This window comes from Leuresthes tenuis, unplaced genomic scaffold (assembly GCF_036924035.1).
Source record: "Leuresthes tenuis unplaced genomic scaffold, fLeuTen1.0.hap1 SCAF_12, whole genome shotgun sequence".
Lineage (NCBI taxonomy): Eukaryota > Metazoa > Chordata > Actinopteri > Atheriniformes > Atherinopsidae > Leuresthes > Leuresthes tenuis.
In genome coordinates, this window is record NW_027325366.1 from 33,574,887 (window position 1) to 33,591,704 (window position 16,818).

Sequence of the window (16,818 nt, forward strand, 5' to 3'; positions counted from 1 at the left end):
GAACAACTGTAGAGGCATTTTAAGAACCCTGAAAGCGGCCGACCATGAGTTAAACCCATCTGCAGTCAGTTCACAGTACGATCAGGCTCCCTTTCAGGCTCCTGAGGGTTCCTTGTCTTGTGTTTATCTAGAACAACTGTGGAGGCATTTTAAGAACCCTGAAAGCGGGTTAAACCCATGAGTTAAACCCATCTGCAGTCAGTTCACAGTACGATCAGGCTCCCTTTCAGGCTCCCTTTCAGGCTCCTGAGGGTTCCTTGTCCTGTGTTTATCTAGAACAACTGTGGAGGCACTTTAAGAACCCTGAAAGCGGCCGACCATGAGTTAAACCCATCTGCAGTCAGTTCACAGTACGATCAGGCTCCCTTTCAGGCTCCCTTTCGGGCTCCTGAGGGTTCCTTGTCCTGTGTTTATCTAGAACAACTGTGGAGGCACTTTAAGAACCCTGAAAGCGGCCGACCATGAGTTAAACCCATGAGTTAAACCCATCTGCAGTCAGTTCACAGTACGATCAGGCTCCCTTTCAGGCTCCCTTTCAGGCTCCTGAGGGTTCCTTGTCTTGTTTATCTAGAACAACTGTGGAGGCACTTTAAGAACACGACTAAATTCAACAGGTAATGGACTGCACTGGTTTCAGGAGAAACCCTGCGAGAGCAGCGGGTTCCTACCTCCCAGAGGTGGAAGACTGATGACTCGGGATGGAGAATGAATCATTCTGTTGTGCTTGTAATTTATATGATGGGAAAAAATACAAACCTGTGGCTATAATCTCCTTTCATGATCCCTAAAGGCTGACAAATGATGCTTGTTAAATCCTGTATTGTTTCAGATGAAGAGAAGCTCAGTCTATATGTGCCGCATGCATTTATAATGAGTTCCCTCATTTGAAATCGGCTCCTTCAAGTCACATCCTATGTGCCTGTGATACCGGCTGTAATACAGTGCTATTTTTCCTGCTATTAACCCTTCCCACAGCCGGGGTCCCTGCAGCAGCATTCTTATTACACCGCGACCCGCCTCCATTTTTCACCGGCTGAATGGATGAAGAGGCTTCAGGTGCTGCTGGGACTAAAATGGATGCTGTGCTTCGTTTATATTGCATCAAACCTGGTGGAGCTGCAGCAGAGAAGGAGCACAGCCACGACCAGCTGTGACAGTGGGACTTACTCCGATAGTTTTAAGAACCATTAAAACGTTCCTGCAGAGTGAAAACAAAAATGTATCACGGTTAGGAGAACCAGAATATTCTGGAACCTGCAGCATGGATGAGCAGCAGCGCTGTGCACGAGCCTGTTCAGATCAGCCTGTTCAGATCAGCCTGTTCAGATCAGCCTGTTCAGATCAGCCTTTTCAGATCAGCCTGTTCAGATCAGCCTGTTCAGATCAGCCTGTTCAGATCGGCCTGTTCAGATCAGCCTGTTCAGATCAGCCTGTTCAGATCAGCCGGTTCAGATCAGCCTGTTCAGATCAGCCGGTTCAGATCAGCCTGTTCAGATCAGCCTGTTCAGATCGGCCTGTTCAGATCAGCCTGTTCAGATCGGCCTGTTCAGATCAGCCTGTTCAGATCAGCCGGTTCAGATCAGCCTGTTCAGATCAGCCTGTTCAGATCAGCCTGTTCAGATCGGCCTGTTCAGATCAGCCTGTTCAGATCAGCCTGTTCAGATCAGCCTGTTCAGATCAGCCTGTTCAGATCAGCCTGTTCAGATCAGCCGGTTCAGATCAGCCTGTTCAGATCAGCCTGTTCAGATCAGCCTGTTCAGATCAGCCTGTTCAGATCAGCCGGTTCAGATCAGCCTGTTCAGATCAGCCTGTTCAGATCAGCCTGTTCCGATCAGCCTGTTCAGATCAGCCGGTTCAGATCAGCCTGTTCAGATCAGCCTGTTCAGATCAGCCTGTTCAGATCAGCCTGTTCAGATCAGCCTGTTCAGATCAGCCTGTTCAGATAGGTTCATATCTCTGTGAATTTTGAACTGTTTCTGAGTCAGTTTCTCTCACGACACCCAATCAGGTTCTTGTGGAGAGTGAATGGCGTTAAGCTGAGCTGTCGCTGCACGCTCTCTGCAGGAGAGCTGGAACCTTGAGAGGGATCTGACATAAAGTGATGCAAAGAAAACAAAAGTGCGTTTCAGAAGGAGACAAAGGAGAGCTGTGACAGACGGGTCTGAATGGCAAAAAGCCACAGAGTCTGTCCTCATGCTGCCTCCAAGGAAGTGTTTATCTGCCATGCTCCCTCAGCTGTGAACATCCCTTTCAGTCCTCTACTGTATGAGCATTTAGCTGCTGCTGGTTGTCTTTCACATGTGGAAGTCTTTCCTCGTCAGATCCCGTAGAAGGACGTTTTATTTCCTTTGGCCCCATATTAAAAACGGTTATCTGAGTTGTACCGGTTATTAAATCCCATCAGAGCCCTAATTTTCTTTGGTGCCCTCATCAGAGAACACAGAGCAGGTACCCATTTGAGGACGTGGAGGCAGATATAATCTCTCCTACCACGTTTATAAGAAAAGGGAAACAGAAGAGGGATGTTATGCTACCTGATTAATGCTTTGGATATATGTTATAATATATGTCAGCCAAGTGGCAGAACTCTGTGAGAGCTACAGGAAACCACATGCTGAAAAACACAACCCGAAGACAGACCTGTTGTTCTACATCTGTGGATAAAAAGGAACTGTCTCCTTTGTGCTTTGCCTTAGTTTTAAAGAACGATTGTCTCCAGCCTCCTTTGTTACTTTTGCTTCTTGGCACCAAAGGAATTAGAAAAACTACCTAAAGAAACCCTCTTATCTTATGTTAGAGTGATGTTAATTCCTAGAATAAAGCATTTGTCACTCGACCACTGCTGGTTAATATGCTTAAATCAGTGTGTGAGATGATGAGTTACATCTGGCAGGACCAAAGGCGGGAGGAAGGGAGGCTACAGCCTAGCAGTAAGCCTTATATTCGGATGCATTGTGTTGGCCAGGGCCCCCTCTGACCATCTTGCAATGGAGCACAGTGGTGTCTCACAATGCCATTAGCACCAAAGTGTGGTTTTAGAAAAAGATGATTTCATTTGATATATGATGAATGTGAACTGAACTGATTTTTCTCCATAGTTAACGATCATTAATGTTTTATTTAATGTGGCAGATGCAGATTTTTTCTGATCTCTGAGGGCAAACCTTAAAAAATGACAGTCAGGTCTCAAATGCACTCTGTTAAAATCAATCAAATTAACTAGATTATGCACCAAAAGCATGATTTTTTTTTAAATTACAGTTTGAATTTGAGCATCTCAGTGTTTGCTAATAAAACAGATAAATGCAGAGATGCAGGTAGTGGTGTCCAGCATCAGAAAAACGTTTCCATACAGGCATGAAAACTGAAGCCAAAGTGGCTGCTGTTTGTCTGCAGGACGGGTGATGTTTTGCTTAGAGGGGAATTTGCTGTTTTTTTTAGCTACACTGTGTGTTAGCCAGGTCCCAGGTGTTAGCCCAGGGCTAATATTAGCTACACTGTGTTTTAGCCAGGTGTCCGGTGTTAGCCCAGGGCTAATATTAGCTATACTGTGTGTTAGCCAGGTCCCAGGTGTCAGCCCAGGGCTAATATTAGCTATACTGTGTGTTAGCCAGGTCCCAGGTGTCAGCCCAGGGCTAATATTAGCTACACTGTGTGTTAGCCAGGTGTCCGGTGTTAGCCCAGGGCTAATATTAGCTACACTGTGTTTTAGCCAGGACTCAGGTGTTAGCCCAGGGCTAATATTAGCTACACTGTGTGTTAGCCAGGTGTCCGGTGTTAGCCCAGGGCTAATATTAGCTACACTGTGTGTTAGCCAAGTGTCTGGTGTTAGCCCAGGGCTAATATTAGCTATACTGTGTGTTAGCCAGGTGTCCGGTGTTAGCCCAGGGCTAATATTAGCTACACTGTGTGTTAGCCAGGTCCCAGGTGTCAGCCCAGGGCTAATATTAGCTACACTGTGTGTTAGCCAGGTGTCCGGTGTTAACACAGGGCCAATATTAGCTACACTGTGTGTTAGCCAGGTGTCCGGTGTTAGCCCAGGGCTAATATTAGCTATACTGTGTGTTAGCCAGGTCCCAGGTGTTAGCCCAGGTCTAATATTAGCTACACTGTGTGTTAGCCAAGTTTCCGGTGTTAGCCCAGGGCTAATATTAGCTACATTGTGTGTTAGCCAGGTGTCTGGTGTTAGCCCAGGGCCAATATTAGCTACACTGTGTGTTAGCCAGGTGTCTGGTGTTAACCCAGGGCCAATATTAGCTACACTGTGTGTTAGCCAGGTCCCAGGTGTTAACACAGGGCCAATATTAGCTACACTGTGTGTTAGCCAGGTGTCTGGTGTTAACCCAGGGCCAATATTAGCTACACTGTGTGTTAGCCAGGTCCCAGGTGTTAACACAGGGCCAATATTAGCTACACTGTGTGTTAGCCAGGTGTCTGGTGTTAACCCAGGGCCAATATTAGCTATACTGTGTGTTAGCCAGGTCCCAGGTGTTAGCCCAGGTCTAATATTAGCTACACTGTGTGTTAGCCAAGTTTCCGGTGTTAGCCCAGGGCTAATATTAGCTACACTGTGTGTTAGCCAGGTCCCAGGTGTTAGCCCAGGGCTAATATTAGCTACACTGTGTGTTAGCCAGGTGTCTGGTGTTAACCCAGGGCTAACATTAGCTACACTGTTGTTCATAGCAACACATTCTTGCCTGATTGTGGGATGTAATCAGGCTCTTGCACGGTGCAAGGAGATTGGTTCTGATCACTTAAATTGTAATTCTGATGAACTTTCTGTGGTAAATTCTGGTCAGTAGGCCTTAAGTTTGAGCTGAGATTTTACAAACGTAGTAAAACTGTACATCTGTGTGTTTTTAAGTAATGAACAAGCCTCCAGTTCCACCTCACAGCCACTGTATGTATGTTTAAGGGTGGATGTACGTTTTATGGCTGTGTGCTTTTAAAATGTGGCTTTCTCTTGCTATGGGAATCGTCAGCTTCAGAGTTGTGGCGGCCCAGAGGATGCTGTGGTTTTTTGACTCCCCACTCTGTTAGGGATCAGATCCCACACAAAAACCTACCAACAGCCTCTGGTATTCTGTCCTTTTCTGTAATAAGGTTACATTTAATTTGACTAATTTCAAATTCCCAGTCGAACGAGGCCACAAAGATTTATTTCCACTCCTCAGTTCTCTTTTACATTAGCTTCTGTCTAATGAGTCTGACACACTCAGCCCAACACAGGCACTCAGATGCTCAAAGAAGTCATTTAGTTTTCCTCATTACCATATTTAAGCTATTTAATCTATCTATTCTATTCGATTTAGAAGAAATATTCTCAGTTTTGTTGGGGAAACTTCATCAAGTGCTGAAATTATTGTTTAATTGACAAGATGCTGCATGGCTGACCTGCTCCTCCTCGGGCTGAATTTATCACATTTAAATCAACGCTGAACAGAACGATCCGAGGAGCAGCCAGAGGCACCACGAACACTACATTCAGGTAGTTTCTGAGCATCTCAGCAGCTGAACTCTACTCAGAAGAAACACCAAATCAACATATCCGTGAACAGTACTGAACTGAGCCGAGAGAAAGAAGGTATTTCACCTGCTGCTCTGATGTTTGGGTCCAAACAGCTTCAGCCCCACATGGATTTAGCCCGTTTAGATTCACTTCTGTTGTCTTTTGTAGAGAGTTTCCCAATTAACATGATAGTGTGGTTGGTAACAGCAGGTATAACGCTCCTGAGGGAGGTCCATCTTGTCTGAGGTGAGGAGAACATGGAGCTGTTTCGGACCCAAACGCCAGTGGAGCCAGCGGGTTTTATTTCAGATTATGCTGCTGTTTTGTGAGACTTTGGCTTTCTGAAGCTGTGCTTCTGGTCTTTTTGTTTGATGTTTCTGTTGTTCGGACTCAAAGGAAGAAAAAGGTTTCCTGACATGAAAAAGAACTTAAATCTGTAGTTTATTGACAGGTTTGAACCTTTTTGTGTCAGACACCAGAAACGATTTTAGAAAATAGAAATTACTGATGAGCTTTTGTTGCATCTTTTTTTAAGGAAATCACAGTAAATATGACATCATGTGAGCTGTTTCTGATCACATTTCTACATCTTATTCCATCTTTTAACCTACTGTTCCTCTGCCAAAGCACAGATTTCATAACAAAACGAAGGATTTCAGCTTATAAACTTTGTTTTCTACGCGAAAAATGATTGAAATGATATTTGAGATCCACGGGATCATCACCTCCATTTGTCCTTTCACTCATCGTATAAATGATTTTTAAGGTAAATGATCCATTAGACTCATGAGCTGTGGCCTCTAATGCTGATAACTTGGAAATATCGCCTGATATTTCCATTGTTATCTCTCCCAGAGTGTCATTATGAGGCCCGTTTAAATGTCAGGGTGGAGATGGCTGCAGAGGGAATGTGACAGCGGCCACGCACCTGAACCAGGCCAGTAATGAAAAACAATAAAGTAAATTAGTTTTTTAAATATTGGTTTCTTAGTACCCAGACCTGCATAGCTTAGCACAACCCTCAGATGATGGATGTGGCTTTAAAGAGCTTTAATCTGTGCTCCTGGCTGTGGGGAGATAAATCTGGATGTGACTACATGTGGGGAATCCAGAGACCTCAGGAAATAACCGGGACTTTCCACCTTCTCTCTGCAGCTTCTTACTTCCCTGCTCAAACGTTTGCATATATGTTGAAGAAATGTTCGAGCCTCTTTTGCTGTGAAGCTGCACCACAGGTTCAGAGGCTTGGAAACCCTCATCTTCTGCTTTCCTTTCCACAGGTTTCCTTTCCGCCTCTCCGTGTCCACGCTGGCCTTAATGAGGACAACACGAGGCGTGTTTTACGTGACCTCTCACCTCTGATGTCATCATCTTACCTAAAAGATCGCTCTCACCTTTCTAAACTCATGAGTTTAATCTCTGCAGCCTGACAAGGTGGGTTGTAATATAAATCTGGGGCTTTTGACCTTGTTATTGAGGCTGTACTTTAGCTTTTCCTTTAGCTTTAATTAAGGTTTTGGAGCAAACCTTGAGTTTCTACCGGCTGTGTTTCAGCAGGTCTCCTAGCTGCTGGGCAACCGTTTGCTGCTGGTTTTGTGTGAAATGGAGGCAGGTTGTGTATAAGATGAACAGCATCCAGCCTCACATCTACACCCTCACAGCTGGAGCCAGTGGAACCCAGAGTCTGCCACTGCCTGAACAGCGTAGATGTGGAGGAATGCAGATTTGAATCACACCAATCTACCAGGAAAGCTTTATGCTGGGAACACACTGAAGCACTTCTGGGTTCGTCTGACAGATGAATGCTGTTTAACAATCCAATTCGTTGCTTTTTCTGAGAAGGAAACCAAAGAGGTGTTCATTTGTCACTCGTTTTTGTTCTTTAAGAAGATAAAAATAACTCAATTAAGTGATTTCCAAAATAATAATAATTAAATAATTGAATTAATTAGAGAAACGTGGATCTTTCTGACTCTGACAGTCAGTTTATTGCTGATTTCATCATATTGTTGCCTGTGCAGCTGCATTATGGGCCGGGCTGGGCCGGGCCAGGCCGGGCCGGGCTGGGCCGGGCCGGCGTTGTTCCAGTCAAACTAACGGAGGTCACGGTCTCCCTCCTTCAGATGTTGAGCTGCCTCTGCAGGACTTCCTGCTGCTTTGCTGACACTTGATTGCTTTATTGAATACCTGCATGTGAAAGCAGGCTTCCACGTGTTCCCAATAAAGTGCACGTATTTCTCAGAGGAGCTCTGGAAAGCAGACAGCTACACAAAGAGCGAACGCTGGATTCGCATTCAAAAGGCAGCGGGACCACAAGGGACCGCCGATGATAGTTTTTCAGCCATATTGATATTCTGTCAACATCTTCTCCCTCCAAATATGTGTTAAACATTTATGGTGGTGGTGTATTGGGTCTGATGGCGAGCCTACCGACGAATAACTGGCTGCTGAGCCGCAGGCGGAGGTGTCCGTCGGCCGGGGCCTGCAGGAAGCGGAGGGGCAGCTGGTCGACCTGCAGGGACGCCTCCTTCACGTTCCGCTCTGCCCTCACGAAGTGCCACTGCCTGTCGTTCAGAGGCAGGTGAGACTTCACGGACAGGACGGCGGGACCGTTTCCCACATCGAAGGAGAAGGTGACCACGGAGGGCGCTGCGACGCACACACACACACACACACACACACACACACACACACACACACAGCAGGCACATCACACTGAATGTGAGACGAGCTTTTATACGTTCTCCCCCATCCTGTCTTTCTGATGCAACGTGATACAATGCTGCTGAAAACTTGATGACCTGCATAGATTTATGAGGGAGCTCGGCTGACATCTTGTCAATATTTCACAATGCGTCTGATGCTGCAGCAGCTCATCACAGCTCCGAATATCCTCCCCTCTCCAGCCTCGGGTTGTGAACAAAACGCACCTTAATCAGCTGCTCCACATGCTGTAAAACAGGCTTTCTGCGTTCATTAAAGCGGCCGTCTGGTCACCTGAGTTATCAGCTGCAGACTTTCTGCTGGACTAAATCTGAGACGCATTTCTTTACACCCACCCGGGGCCTTCATTAAGCTTTTGTACATCTATGACAACTTGCTGTTGCTGCTGAGTGTGCCGCTGGGATTACAGCCCGCTGTGCAGAACTGACAGGCTGCTTCTCGGGGAAATTGAACTGTCAGCTACAGTACTGAGAGTGAAAAGCAAAGTAAAGCGTTGATGGCTTCTCTAGACATTCTTATATATGGACTCTCTCTGTTTGTGGGCTTATCGCAAACTGCCTTTCTCTCATTGTGGTGGACACGCTCACTCACAGCTGAGCTCCACTCTGATGAAGTCCTTGAGGCCCTGGTTCTCCAGAAACACCCCCGAGGGAGTGCTGGTCTTGAAGTAGAAGGAGATGTCAGAGGCCAGCTCAGCCTGCAGGGTGGGGAAGTAGAGGTACGACGACTCCTGGTAGAAAGACGCTGCGTTCCATATAGACTCTGGAAGGAGGCACGGGACAGTGAGGGAGACTGAGGATAAATCTCACAAACACAAAGGAGAAGCAGGATTTAATCTAGTCTTTCTTTTTAGTCATTTCTCTTAAAATTACTGTATAAATGATGAAGAAAACCTGAATCATACAGTGTGAAAAAGACATGAAAACACAATGAAAATCAGCTGTTTCCCAGGTGTTGAAAGGAGGAAACTCAGAAGAACAGCGTGTAAACTTTACTGTGACGTCATCACTCTTAATCCGAAGAGCTGATGGAGGATATTCGTTATGAATGATGGGAAATCTTCTCCTGAGCTGGGATGCTGTGAAGTGTGACTTTAGCTGTGGGCTTTGTGTTTATTACTCATGTTTTTCCTTTAATAACACTCTGCTTCGGTTTTTAACTGCTCCAGATGTTCCAGCTGTTTTTAATGCAGTTTTCAGCTGAGACTTTAAGCTTTTAATTATATCATAAAACATAGATGATGAACATTTTGGGAACTTTCTGATCTTTACAAGCATCAAACTACCTTTTAAAGTCTTAATCTTTTTGAACCAGTGAGGAGATCTGTTCAAAAACCTTTAAAATGTCTCAGTTTGAACACTTTCTACGTTGTCTTTTAGCCTTTTTCAAAGGTCCCTGTCTGATTGAACAGCTCAACATGGTCCTGGCTGGCTCACGTTAGCTTATTTAGCACAGAAGGAGTTTAGCTCCTCATCCACTGACAAACACGAGTTAAAAACACACTCTCTGTCTGTAATCTGCCTCCATCTGCAACTGTGGCGCAGCAGCTGCAGTTCAAGGTGATCACCTACTGTCTCCATAGCAACGCAGAGGACCGACGTGGTAGACAGCCTGCGAGCCGGTCCGGTTGGTGTCTCCGATCACTATCTGGCTCACTGGAAGGTGGTCCTTATAGGAGAGGACTCCCGTGTCGTTAGTCCTGTGGGAGACACAAACAGAGGCAGAGGATACCTTACGGGGTCCAGATATGGTCTCCTATTCCTCTCCATCAGCACCAAACACAGTGAAGAGAGACACCATCTGTGGAAATATGCAAACTGTGGCGAGAGGAGGAGCTTCGGCTCAACAGAGACGTCAGAACTCCTGACGCTCAAAGAGCTTCTTTACTCACAGCAAAGAAATGATTATCAGGATGAACACAACTGAGATGATGGACCAGCTGTAATTAATCATTCCAGAGGAAAACGTTGAGCACATCAAAACAGTTAATGAGCTGTAAAAAGTGAGGAAACACTCAAAACGTGTTTTTAACGCTTTAAAGCTGTGAAACGAGCCAACAGGTGGAGGCGCCGGGTTCCTCTGCTGCTCTTCCATGTTAGCCACCTTATCCACCTCCTTCTGTCATGTTTTTACTTCATATTCAGGAACTGTTATTAGGATAAAGACCCGAATACTAACTTTAGTTCAGGTAATTACTACAGTTTCAGGTTAAAATGATGAAATCTCATCCAACACATCTCGATATGAGAGAAACACGTTTAACACGTTTAAGTAACACGTGTTCTGGCCTCTGAAAAGCTATTTCTAAACCTCCTCCATCTCTTAGCTCCCGTTTCTTCTCACTCTGCTCTGATTGGACGGCTGAAATGTTTTCATCATGATGTCATCCAACCAGGAAGCAAAAAGCCGGACGAGCAGCAAGGCGGCACCGAGGGAAAGAATAACTCGGTTTGCTGTTGCTACTCCTGCAGACTTTGAAGATGCAGAACAGCTTAATGATAAGAGAAGCCTCTTTAACAGAACTGTGCCGGGTCCTTCCAGTAAAAACAAGCAAGAAAAAGATCTTCCTGGTTCTAAGAACAGTGCGTACCATGAGTCTGTGTCAGCATCACAGTTGCAGAAGTAGTTCATGTCCAGGCAGTTCTCCTCCAGGCTGCAGGAGCACTGCTGGACTCCAGGCAGGAATCCTCCCCAGTAGCTCCTCCTCTCCCCTTCGCGGTCCAGCCACCAGGACAGCGGGCTGCCATCTGAAACACAACCCCATTAGAGCCCGTCAGAGAGCAGCTGTAATGGCCCGAAACTGTGTTAGGAGGCGAGAAAAACAGGAACAGAGCAATTCGAGCACAAAAGCAAAGAGCCAGACAGGCTTGTTCAGCAGGCTTCATGTTCCTATCTGAGGTTCTGAAACATGTAATGCAGAGCATGCTCACACATGGAAAGGCAGCTCTGATGAAGTGAGCTGCCTTCCTTTGACCATTAACCCTGCTTATCCCTTTTTTTCCTTTATGTCAGCTGAGCTGTGAAGTCATAACTCATCACCCTCACTCAGGGGTGAGGCGGCCGGCTTCACCCATCCATCACACAATGTGACCCCGCGTGGCAAAGCGGCCGGCCGGCGGAGAGAAGCCCATTAAGCCACACGTCAGAATACATAATCACCTGCTGCACCTGCATGCATTACGGCTCCATTAGGCTGAGCTCGGGGTGTGGATAGCACCTCGTACAGGGGAGGCAGAAGAGAATCAGCTTTCTCTTTAATGTCGTCATCTGAAGACTGAGGAGCAGCAGCGGTGGAGCCGCCACAGCTACAGTAACACAGCAGCCAGCTGCAACACATCTGCATTACAAAGCCTCACACATGCACTTTCACGCAGCATTCGGACTCCGAACAGGTCCACAAATAAGAAAAGGCAACAATCAATCGCTCCTGCAGGCGAGGTCACCCTCTCTCTCAAACTGGCTCATATTGACACAGCAAAAAGCGTCTTCCTGTTCCTCTCATGTAAGGAGGAACGCAGGGAGGCGGGAACACACAGCAAGGCCGCGTTCTTATTCTAAACAGCAATAAAAACGCTCTCATTTAACCTCCAGAGGAACTGGAGCTGCTCGTCATCAAAAACGGGAGATGAATCAGTCTCAGCGTGAAGAAGAAGAAGAAACGAATTTCTGATTTCAGGGAGAGGCGCAACGGGATCTGCTGGTTGGACAGGCCAACATCGTCCTCCTGCTGCGCGACCCTGAGTCCTGCAGAGATGCTGTAACCACAAGCACTATTTCTGATAGAGCACCGCAGATGTAAAAGCAGCTGCCGAAATATCAAGAAAGCACCAACTCCAGCAAGAAAATCTGGAAACATGAACGTAAGAAAGAGGAAGCAATTATCCTGCCGCTGAGAGTCTTATTCCTCTGTCATGTTAAAGCAAACTCAGCTCATTACGGCTGTTCTAAATAAGGACAAAGCAGAGTAAAAGGAAATGAGATGAGGGAACTTCTGCAGAGACATGTTTAGCTGCTCAGCTCAACACCTGGAGGTGAACTTCAGGCATTCTGGGCACATGTCTGCATCTGGAGTCCCAGAGGGCTTCTTTCAACAGCTGCTGTTGTTGTTTTTTCCCGGAAATTAGCACGATGGCTGCCATTTTGTCAGAAATTACTGGAATATGTTGCAGACTGCAGTTGTCGTTGAAAGGGAAACTGTTTGTGTCAGAAACTCAGAGACGTAAAGAACAAAGAGGCATTTGACTTTTTTTGCACAGGAGATGTTCAAACAACAAAGCCGAGCATAAAGAATTCTGTCTGAGTCTGAAAGTGTTCATGCAGCTGTAAAATGGGCCGTTTCCAGCCTCTCTTTGATGTCTGGTGCGATAATGAACTTGTTTATTCGTGCACACATGGCACAGAGGGACGACAGAATCTGGGACTTCATGAATGTTTCATGATTTAAAAGCAAATGTTTAGATGTTGGGGACCAAAAGTGCCCGAGCGGTTCCAGACGAATACGCACAAAGGGGCCAGCCTCTCGCGTTATTGTTGAAGTCGAACAAGAGAGGAGAACAAGGCTGGGGAGGTTGTTGTGGGGACAGCGGCTCCCTGCTGTGGCAGACTGCCCGACTTCAAGCTCACAATGCAGCACTGGAAGGAGTCACATTCAAACTGACTCCAGCACATTTATCTGAACCGGACCGTCGGCGGGTCACAAACAGAGGGGCTGAACAGCTGAGGCGGTAAGGTGGGCAAAGATGCTAATTCCAAGCCGTAGCTCCACATCTCTGCTGCTGATTTCTCCAGGATAACACCTATAGCTAAGTACTGAATATCTTAAATAGTCTAGTTTACTAAGACGGATATTATGCATAATAATAAATCAGCCTAAAAGAACACGCCCCCCCCTCTGTTCATTGAGCTCCTCTGGCTGCCCTTAGCATCAGATCCAAGTCCCTGATGTTAGCTACAAAGAGCTTAATGGAACGGCTCCATCTACTTGAATGCTCTTGCAAAGGCTTCTGTCCCAACTGGGTCCCTCCGTTGGTCCCAGGATTGTCGTCTAGCAGCTCCTACACCACGCCTAAGACAATCCAAACTCTGTTCATGTGTCGTCCCACGATGGTGGAATGACCTACCGAGCGCTACCAGAACAGGGGCGTCCCTGTCTGTCTTCAAGAAGCTCCTGAAAACCCAGCTCTTCAGAGAGCATCTCCTATCCCAGCACTTACCTTGTACTTCCCTACCCCCTCTATCTCTGCCCTTTATCTTTCTGCTCTTCCTTCTATGCCTGCACCCTATCTCTACTCTGTCCCCTCTGACAGAGTCGGACTCCTGGGTTCCTTCTAGGTAGCTTATTGTTAGCTTATTGTTAGCTTATTGTTAGCTTTATATAAAGCTGTTATATCTTCATTTGTAAGTCGCTTTGGATAAAAGCGTCTGATGAATACAGAAATATAAACTCTATGCTTGACCGAATAGTTCATAACACATTTTTCTGCAGTTATTTCAGTTTTACTCTGACTTTAAGGTCAATATTGAGAATCCTGGCACCCAAAAGAAAATCCTCGGTGAAAGTAGGACCCGAAAATTAGCCAAAATTCTACAAGAAAAGGTCACATTTTGTCTAAAAATGGATTTGTCAACCAACATTTCACAATGATGTGGTTGATGATGCGCCTTTGTGACAACATCTGCAGTTAAATTAACCAAATAACTGCTAAAACGTGAATAATAAAGTCTTTCTGCACTTCCTTCTATGCCTGCACCCTATCTCTACTCTGTCCCCTCTGACAGAGTCGGACTCCTGGGTTCCTTCTATGTAGCTTATTGTTAGCTTTTTATAAAGCTGTTATATCTTCATTTGTAAGTCTCTTTGGATAAAAGCGTCTGATAAATACAGAAACATCATTCCTTATTTTTATCCATTAGTCATGTTTCTGCTGTCCTTAGCATGGTAGCAATGTGAGTTTAACCTATCTTATAACTTACATCCTGCCGCCCTGAAACAGATGACACCAAACCAACTTTATCAGGAGAAACGTTGGAATTTCAATTTCTCAGCCAATTTTCATTAATTGGACTAATTTGGAATTGAATGCATTTGATTTGGTTGAAATATGATCGTATTACAATGACTTATAATTGGCTTGAATTGGACTGCATCTTTGAAGTGCCTTGAGATTACATTCATCAAATTACACTGGCTAGATAAAACTGATTTGAAATGTAATATTCATTCTCTTCAGAGAGCATCTCCTACCCTGTACCTCCCTCTATAAATGCTCCCTATCTCTGCTCTGTCCCCTCTGACAGAGTCGGACTTATTGTTAGCTTATTGTTAGCTTTATATAAAGCTGTTATATCTTCATTTGTAAGTCGCTTTGGATAAAAGCGTCTGATAAATACAGAAACATAAATCTATTATATATTATATATGTTGAATATAACATAATTTCCTGACAGAAACACAGTTGTTGACCAAACCTTCTCCCTGATGGTAGAGGCCTCTTTCAGCAGGACAAAGCCACACTGCATGAAAATGTTCAGGAACGGTTTGAGGAACTCTAACTTTGCCTTAAAAATCTCCCAGATCTCAAAGGAGCCCCCTCTCCACTCACAGGGCTTAAAGGGTCTGCTGCTGACCCTTCGGAGGACTTGTGGAGTTCATGCCTCTGGTTTGGCAGCCACACTGGGCCCCACATAACATCCTGCAGGTGAGTCCATGTTCTCCCATCACCAGCTCTGAAAAGCCCCACCTCACAGGTGTGATCAGCTCATGTATGAAATGCTCCAAGCAGAATCTGTATTTGTGTTTCTGTCATCTGTTGTCTGCAGTTCCAAGGTGCTTCACCATGATTCTGACTGCGTCTGCTAGCATATCAAAGCACCACCGGGACATTTCCACAAGATTAAAGGCACGATTTTCACTGGAATGGATTTTTAGTGCAAGCTTATTTTTAGTCTGACAAAAACAACCTGAAAATATCTCTTTGTTCAACTCATCTTTTGGTTTTTAATAAGAAAACATCAAATTCAACCTGACAACAAGGCTGTGAAATATGCTGTAATGATAATAAGGAATAACTCACCCTTTGTATTAAAGAGACGGGACTTCCTGCAGTTGTAAACGACTTCCTGCTGACACTGCTCCGACCCCGATACGATGGCTCGTAGCTGCTCGGATGTAGCGTTGTAGCTGAACTTCATGATGTGAGGTTTCTGAGGGGAGGAACTCTGGACTTTGACTGGCGCGGTGCTGTTGTGGGACAGAACCGTCCACACCTTCTTTTCTATAAGAAAAATGTTCATTTGTTACCGTGAAACCACCTTAATATCAAACTGTTAGCACATGCACACATCCTCTACAGCCTGCTAACATCTCACACAGTTATCATGCTAACATTTATCATGCTAACATTTTCACAGTTATCATGCTAACATTTTCACAGTTATCATGCTAAGATTTGCACAGTTATCATGCTAACATTTTCACAGTTATCATGCTAACATCTCACACAGTTATCAGGCTAACATTTTCACAGTTATCATGCTAACATTTTCACAGTTATCATGCTAACATCTCACACAGTTATCATGCTAACATCTCACACAGTTACCATGCTAACATTTATCATGCTAACATTTTCACAGTTATCATGCTAACATTTTCACAGTTATCATGCTAACATCTCACACAGTTATCAGGCTAACATTTTCACAGTTATCATGCTAACATTTTCACAGTTATCATGCTAACATCTCACACAGTTATCATGCTAACATCTCACACAGTTACCATGCTAACATTTATCATGCTAACATTTTCACAGTTATCATGCTAACATTTTCACAGTTATCATGCTAACATCTCACACAGTTAAAATGCTAACATTTTCACAGTTATCATGCTAACATCTCACACAGTTATCACGTTAACATTTTCACAGTTATCATGCTAACATTTATCATGCTAACATCTCACACAGTTATCATGCTAACATTTATCATGCTAACATCTCACACAGTTATCATGCTAACATTTACCATGCTAAGATCTCACGCAGTTGTCATGCTCACATGTATCATGCTAACATTTTCATACAGTTATCAAGCTAACAGTTATCACGCTCACACAGTTATCACTTATTTTACACAATTATAATGCTAACATTTATCATGCTAACAGTTTTTATGAAAATGAACAAATTCCAACCAATGAGAAAACATTAAGTGAAAACATTATTCATTTAATTTTTTTTAAAAGATAATTCCAATTGAGACAAATTTAGTTGAGTCTGATGTGACTGAGGATTAGACAGTTAATCTGATTAAATTACAGTTGTTGTTTACTACTATTTAAGGAGTTCTGAGCTAATGCTGTGGCTGCAAGAACCAAAGGTGACCAAAAAATGATGAAGACTGCTGATAAACAGTAAAACCAATGTGCCAGCATGTCTAATAATAAGAGCAGCCGTGTCTTTATCTTGAAATGAAAAGGCTGTAGTGGGCTGTATCTTGGAGTGGCAGATAAAGAGTGAGCAGGAAGTGAGATAGTTGCTTATATCACACAGTTTAGAGGATTAGAACTAAACGATGACTGT

At 44.6% G+C, this 16,818-nt stretch overlaps 1 protein-coding gene across 1 annotated transcript in view; it reads right to left on the reverse strand.

Annotated features, from left to right (window-relative positions):
• Window positions 1-16,818, reverse strand: part of cntnap5a (contactin associated protein family member 5a) — a 119,987-nt gene that overhangs the window by 25,111 nt on the left and 78,058 nt on the right. The window contains exons 13-17 of the mRNA XM_072397587.1: window positions 15,307-15,507; window positions 10,824-10,980; window positions 9,805-9,932; window positions 8,825-8,995; window positions 7,940-8,158 (exon numbers count right to left, since the gene is read on the reverse strand). Of these exons, the coding sequence (XP_072253688.1) occupies window positions 7,940-8,158; window positions 8,825-8,995; window positions 9,805-9,932; window positions 10,824-10,980; window positions 15,307-15,507 (876 nt within the window). The remainder of the gene's footprint in view (window positions 1-7,939; window positions 8,159-8,824; window positions 8,996-9,804; window positions 9,933-10,823; window positions 10,981-15,306; window positions 15,508-16,818) is intronic.